At 29.4% G+C, this 7,041-nt stretch overlaps 2 protein-coding genes across 2 annotated transcripts; both read left to right on the top strand.

Annotated features, from left to right (window-relative positions):
* Positions 1–6: 6 nt before the first annotated feature.
* LOC115875598 lies at positions 7–5,970 on the top strand. The gene is made up of 7 exons (XM_030891094.1): positions 7–12; positions 308–497; positions 2,476–3,043; positions 4,052–4,347; positions 4,658–4,781; positions 5,033–5,270; positions 5,820–5,970. The coding sequence occupies exons 3-7, from the start codon at positions 2,734–2,736 to the stop codon at positions 5,968–5,970; spliced, it is 1,119 nt and encodes a 372-aa protein (XP_030746954.1). The 5' UTR covers positions 7–12; positions 308–497; positions 2,476–2,733.
* Positions 5,971–6,463: 493 nt separating this feature from the next.
* Positions 6,464–7,041, top strand: LOC115875597. The gene is made up of 2 exons (XM_030891093.1): positions 6,464–6,844; positions 6,928–7,041. The coding sequence occupies exons 1-2, from the start codon at positions 6,464–6,466 to the stop codon at positions 7,039–7,041; spliced, it is 495 nt and encodes a 164-aa protein (XP_030746953.1).

The following is a 7,041-nucleotide window of genomic DNA, read 5'->3' as shown; positions in this document are numbered from 1 at the left end:
ACGTGATGTCAGGTACTTATTGATTATATATAGCCTGTCCAGTGAAAGAATTTGTGACAGTGACAGTTGTGTGTCACTTTAATACAGAAGTAATATTTTCTCGCTGGCACACTATAAGTATTCTGTGTTTGATTTAGTGTAAATGGTTAAAAAAAGTTTGTAGATTTTTCATGTATACGTAATTCCAAATTACATAGGTTTCCATAGGAATCCACGCAGTGACATTTTACAACCAATAAATAACTTACTTATTTTTATATATCTGTTTCAGTGACGAAATACTCAAGATTTTTTTAATCTTTTGTAGATCTGAGTTGGAGAATCTTAAGCTTAGTGAAAAAGAAAGCATCCAACAAACAATTCAGAATGAAGATGTCAATGAGTTGGATAATAGAATTAATAAAACAGACGAAAAACTTTTGAAAATTAGTCCTTTGTTGAAAGCAAATTACGACAATATTCAGGATATTAAAATTAGCATTTTGAAAATAATTACGGTAAGTACAAGCCTACATGACGTCATTGTAAGTTTAGAAATAACATTTTATTTCGGGTTTTACTATATCTGATATTAAAGTAATCTGTGGTTAAAAAAATGGTGTAACGTCGGCTTTCGAAATAATAATTCTTATACAGGGTGTTTCAAAAAACATGTGCCATCTCTCGTGGAGAGATTCCTTACGTAAAAATAACATTTATTTTTCATATCAACATAAGTCCGATTCTGCTTCGTTTCGTAGCTAAAGGGAGTTAAACACTTGATGTTTTTTCGATTTATTATAAATTTATTACAAGTACTTTTAGCGTTTCGAATGAAATTTTGAGGGTAAAAGTTACTATAAATGCGGGATATTTTAAAGATAAAAAAGTGTCGACATATTCACCAGGGTTGTCACTGATATATTTTTTTTAAAAAAAGCATGTACGCCAGTGACTTTTTTTCTCTTGTTAGCGAAATCATGTAAGAAATTTAATGCCGATTAAAAGTTGTCTCTTGATATTTTGTCGATTTCGGCCTCCTTGATAAGATAAAAGCAATTTTATTAATTTGTCTTGATCCAAGGCTAATAGGAATCTTTAAAAAATTTTAATATCATTAACTTGCGAAAGTTTTAAATAAGTACTCATTGATTCCTCATCAAAAAATATAAAAAAAATGTTCCTAAAACATGGGTATGGAAATGCATAGTTTTAGAGTTACAGGATGTCAAAATTTTTAAAATTACGTTTTTTGTAATTATATCTTAAACTAGCGTGTACCAGCAACTTCGTTCGCGGCGAATTAATCATTTGTGATGGTGATGATAAAGCAAAGCAAGAATTTCCATTAACATACAAACTGGATAAAATTTTCTCACATTTATGTCAGCATGAGAAAAAACAATATGGCGATATTATTATATAACTTAGTAATATTTGAGGGGTAGTTTCATCTTATTGGAATTTGACTTTTGAAAAATCCGTTTGCCAAAAATAAGCTTTTTACGTCAAGCAGTTTAAGCAGAATCGTGGTTAAGAAATTACTCAAATTTTTGGAACACCCTGTATGATTTTTTAAAAAAATTAAAAATATGTAAAAAAACCAAACAAATTATGCTTGTCCAAGCGTTTTTCCGAAAGACTAACCGTTTTTTAAATAACAAATATTGTTATATTTGAAGGGCGTTTTCACCCTCTTGGAATTTGAGATTCGAGAAATACCTCCTTATCGAACCTCTACACCCCACAGTCAATCCGTTTGCCAAAAATCGGCTTTAAACGTCAAGCAGTTTAAGCAGAATCGTGATTACTCAATGGTCATATTCTATGAAACACCCTGTATAAATTTATAAAAAAATCTTAAAATATGTACAACAACAAAATAAAATATACGTGTTTAAGAGTTTTTTCGAAAAACTCACCGGCTTTAAATAAAAATATTTTAATATTTGAGGGATAGTTTCACCCCCTTATAATTCGAGTTTCGAAAAATCCCTTCTTATCGAACCTCTACATCCTAAAGTCAATCTGTTTTAAAAAAATTAGCTTTTTACGTCAAGCGCTTTAAGCAGGATCGTGATTAATCAATGACGAGATTTTTCGAAACACCCTGTATACATTTTTAAAAAATCTTAAAATATGTAAAACAAACAAAATAAAATATACGTATTTAAGCGTTTTTTCGGAAACATGACTGTTTTTTAAATAAAAAATATTGTAATATTTGAGGGGTGGTTTCACCCCCTTGGAACTGGAATTTTGAAAAATCTTTTCTTATCGAACCTCTACACCCTAGAAACAACCTGTATGCCAAAATTGAGCTTCTTACGTTGAGTGGTTTGAGCAGGATCGTGATTAATCAGTATGTCAGTCACTTAAGGATATTATATATTAGTATAGATACCATTATTTTTTTATTTGAAATTGATTTAGGTTGGACTAATAGTAAAAATAACTAATAGCAATAATACTTAATAGTGTTTTATGTTATTTTAGAATCTCTATGAAGACGAAGAAAACATAGAAAATAGTATAGAAAAAGAATTTTCTTTGATCCAAAACCGTACTGCTTTGCTCCACGAAAAATGTTTTAAAGAAAAAGAATCACTTATAGAGGAACTTAATAAAAAACACACTGAGAATGAAGAAAAAGATATTAACTTAGATTTAAATTCGATCAATAGTGAAGAAATAAAGAATTTACTGCTAAAAGAACGAAAAAAAGTCAAAAACTTACTTAACGAAAATATTCTGATGGAGGATAAGATAACCATTTTAAAATCAGAGATCGAAAATTTGGAACGGAATCGTGGCAAGCAAATAGAGGTTTTCCTGAAGAAAATTGCTCGTTTAAGAATCAAATTGAAAGGAAAAGATTTGGAAAAATTTACTTTCGTTGATCAAAAGTTGTTTAAACAGACTGAAAAATCTTTAGATGAATGTTTGGTAAAGTACAGAAAACTTCTGAGGGATGTCGAAGATTTACAGAATGAAACATCTTTGGAACTGTCAGTTTTAACGAGGAATGAAGAAGATTTGAGAAAAGAAAATATAGAACTAAAGGGTAGTATTTCTTCATAAATATCTACAGTATGTCCCCGGATTATCTTTACAAGAGGAAAAACTTTTTTATTATTGATATTTTGAAAATGCATTCATCATAAAAATTGCGTGTTCTAAAATGTTTAATCGTGTTCATATTTTTCTAAATTTCCATACCGTTTTAGAGGATATAAAAAAATACCTGAGAATATAGTTGAATTTTTTCCTAAAAAAGGCCTAAAAATCAAAATGCGTTTTCATGGTAATACAATTTTGTTTTCATTCTTTGATAGATTGTTATTAATACCATATGATCGAAAAAAAAACGGCGTCAGCGATGCTTTTTTCGATCATACTGTAGAATTTTAATTAACATCATATTTTTTACTGTTTTAAAATGTCAAAGAAGCACAAAATTTATTTAATTCAATGCTACGGAAAGGGAATTAGAGGAATAGTTATCGGAAAATGTGATACCTCAATAACAGCAAAAAATATGACGTTAGTCAAAATTAATAATAACCATCTATCAAAGAATGAAATCGAAATTATATTACCATAGAAACACGTTTTGACTTTTAGGATTTGAAAAAATTCAACCATGTTTTCATGTTTTTTTTATTTTCTCTAAAACGGTATGGAAATTTGGAAAAGTATAAACGGGATTAACCATTTTAGAACATGAACATGAAGACTGATTTTTTTCTCAAAATGTCAATAATAAAAAGCTTTTCCTCTTGTAAAGACAATCCAGGGACATACTGTAGAGCTAAACTAACAGAATGTCAAATTCAATATTAAATACATTGTTTCGCTTAAAAAATAGAATGAGAATGAAATAGAGAATATGTAATTCATATACTCTCTGTAATTTTAAGTCCTGACACAATTCCTTCCCATATTTATATACTTTGAATAAAACCAATAATAAAATAAATAGATATGAAATAACACTAGACTAGACTCCTTTCTAATCTCTCCTTTCCATGAATATTCCCTATTTTTTTGTCTAATTAATTTTTTTTTGTAGAACGATATCAAAATTTATCCTGCCAACTTCAAGACATTATTAAAACTAAAGAATTATCTTTGTTGACCGAAAAGATAGGCATTGCCGAGATGCAAGCTGTCAAAGAAAAAAATCGGGCGGATCATATGAATAATTTGTATGATTTGGTTAAAGAACAATTGAGGAAATCCGAAGAAAAATTGGTGGAATTTTCTAAACAAGCTGAAGGATTGGCGCAGAAAAACTTGGCGTTACAGGCACAAATCAGGGAATCCCAGAGTGAAGTAGTTTTTAACGAGATTTTGGAACGTTTCCAGGTAAAAAAAAGGGATTGTATATTACACTTCTACTTTTCAAGTTAGTAAATAATTATATCAACTTATGTATTTTTATTAGAAAATATTTTATCAATTTTAATAAAAATTGTTCAACCTGCCAGGGAAGATTTCGACAAAGACATACAAAAAATACAATGTATACGTGAATAACAGACACAAATGTCACGGATTTTCTTGTCTTTATTGACTTAACGTAAAATTAGTCAGACCAGCAAATTAGGAGGTCTACTTCCTTGGCTTGATTGATTTTACTTATTTTTTATGAATATAGTTGTATTAATTTTTGCAGGAACTGAAGCTGGAATTTGAGAATTCGACGAAAGAACAAGAAAAAGAAGTTTTAACAGAAGACAAAGAAACGTTTGAAAGTGATATTCAGAAGTGGGATAACCAGAAACATCAGCAATTACTAGGTAAAAGTTTTAAGGTATTTGTTATTGTCGACTACCGTTTAAGTTAATTCAGAATTTTAAATATATTATGCTATTAAATTTATCAAAATTTTTTATGTTTTATTTGAAACAAAAACTCATCAACGTAACGCCAATGACTGTTCACTTTAAATTTAAGTTCTCTTGTTGTCTCATGTTGATGTGACATTTTAAGTAACTTTGTATTTTTTGTTTATTTTTTACTTTCTTTTTCTTTATTTTTTTATTATTAGAACTCAAGCATCAGATTATTGATCTAACGGCTTCTTCCGATGATAAATATCAAATTCAGCGACTTCATTATGATTTGGGAAGGTATAAGTCTTCAGAAAGGGATTGGTCTATTAAAATTAATCGCCTAGAAGAAGAATTAAATCTTTGGAAAAACAAATTTGTCGAAATCAGTTCACAAATTGAAAAAGTAGACCGAGATCATCAAATATCTGAAAAAATGTCACAGAAAAAAGTGAGGTGAGCAATATTCTGATATTCCTTCCCGCTTTTTTGTTCAGACAAAACATTTATAAAGCAGTTTTTCTGTAATAAGTCGCTGGATTCAGAATCCATGAAGACAAATTTTATATGTATATTTTACTAAGAACGAAACATATTTATATTTTTAAAATGTCTATACCTAATAATGGCGGTTATCTCAAAAAACTATATGTTATCGCCAATGCAAGAAGAGTATCCAGCAGTTAGGTTTACAGATAAACAAATTTGCCTAACAAACAAAAAAATGCTAACGTTTTCGGAAAGATTTTTGTAGACGTATCTGTTTAAAAAAAACTAGAAGTGTTTCCAGATAGCTGAATTTAAATATTTTAAATTAGTTTTTTCTTTATTCTTTGTATTTTTTGCTTCCGACGACGGAAAGAGGTAAACTTTCAGAAACGTTAAGCATTTTTTTTTTGTTCGTTAGGCAAATTTGTTTTATCAATAAAAAATAAAAAAAAAAAAAAAAAAAAAAAAAAAAAAAAAAAAAAAAAAAATATATTTTCTTTAATTAATTTTATATAGTGATCTAAGAAGAATAATCAAACTACAACATATACAATTCTGTAGGAAATATACCGTTGATTGGAGAAGAAATATTTGTGGGAAAATTATTGGCACTGAACAAAGAACAGCACCGTTTTCCTTAAGTTTCAATGAAATTAAGAAACATTGAAAATAATCTTCTTGCAAAAGATGGAAAACATTCTAATTCTATTGATGATGGTATCCAGACAAATGTAAGCATTATATAACATTATATTTATACATATAGAAATTCAAACATAGTTTAATACTAAAGGTGGGGTAGTTTTTTAAATAAAATACAATATCTTTTTTATTACCGCATTGGTGTCTATAGATTGACGTCGCCAAAATTATCATAGATTGTCATTCGCCGGACGTCTTTGATGCCGGTTTTTTTTATTATACCGTATTGTTGAAATAAATAACTTTTGATTTTTTTTTAGTAAATTTTGTGCTCTACAAGAATCCGCGTATGTAATTTTTTTTGAAGTAAAATCGAACTACAAAACCACCAAATTATCAAACTTGAACAAGAATTATTATCCACTCTCAAAAGTGTTTATCATTCTGAAGTAAAACAGCCTCATCCAACATCTAAAACTGTGCCAAAATTAATCAGACAAGTAGTAGTCCAAGAATCCATGGCCCCCACTAAAAACCACACTCTAACAATACATTTGCTCAAAAACCAGGATTGCCAGACTGAACAATTTTTCCCCGAACCCAAGGAAACGGAAAATGAAGCGGCATCTATGTTAAAAACGAAAATCAGACAGCTGGAAGGTCACACTTGTGTGAAAAAATCAATGATGATTATTCAGAAGGATTTTGAATTGGGGGAGTTGAAAAGGGAACTGAACGAAGAAAAGTCTCGTGTTGTAGGATTAAATAGGAAGCTACAGGATTTGGAGGATAATAATAATAGAATCAGGGCGAGTCATGCAGAAAATGGGGCAGGTGATGGTATCGCAATGAGAAATCAGCAAATGGGTCATTTTGACGAACAAATTGTTGCTCTAAGGGTAAGCATGAATCGGAAATCGCCAACTTTACGCATGAGTGGGGAGTTAGATTTTATCATAGTTTGGTTACGTATATTTTTTAGGCTGCATTATCTTCTACTAAAGACAACTTGAATAAAAAAGAATTGGAGATTATTAAATATCAGACACTTTTAAAGGAAGACCGGGATAAGCATAGTTTTGCTGCAATAACTTAA

This window comes from Sitophilus oryzae, unplaced genomic scaffold (assembly GCF_002938485.1).
Source record: "Sitophilus oryzae breed Bouriz unplaced genomic scaffold, Soryzae_2.0 scaffold_138_pilon_pilon, whole genome shotgun sequence".
NCBI classification, from domain to species: domain Eukaryota; kingdom Metazoa; phylum Arthropoda; class Insecta; order Coleoptera; family Curculionidae; genus Sitophilus; species Sitophilus oryzae.
This window is presented reverse-complemented; position numbering and strand designations above follow the sequence as displayed.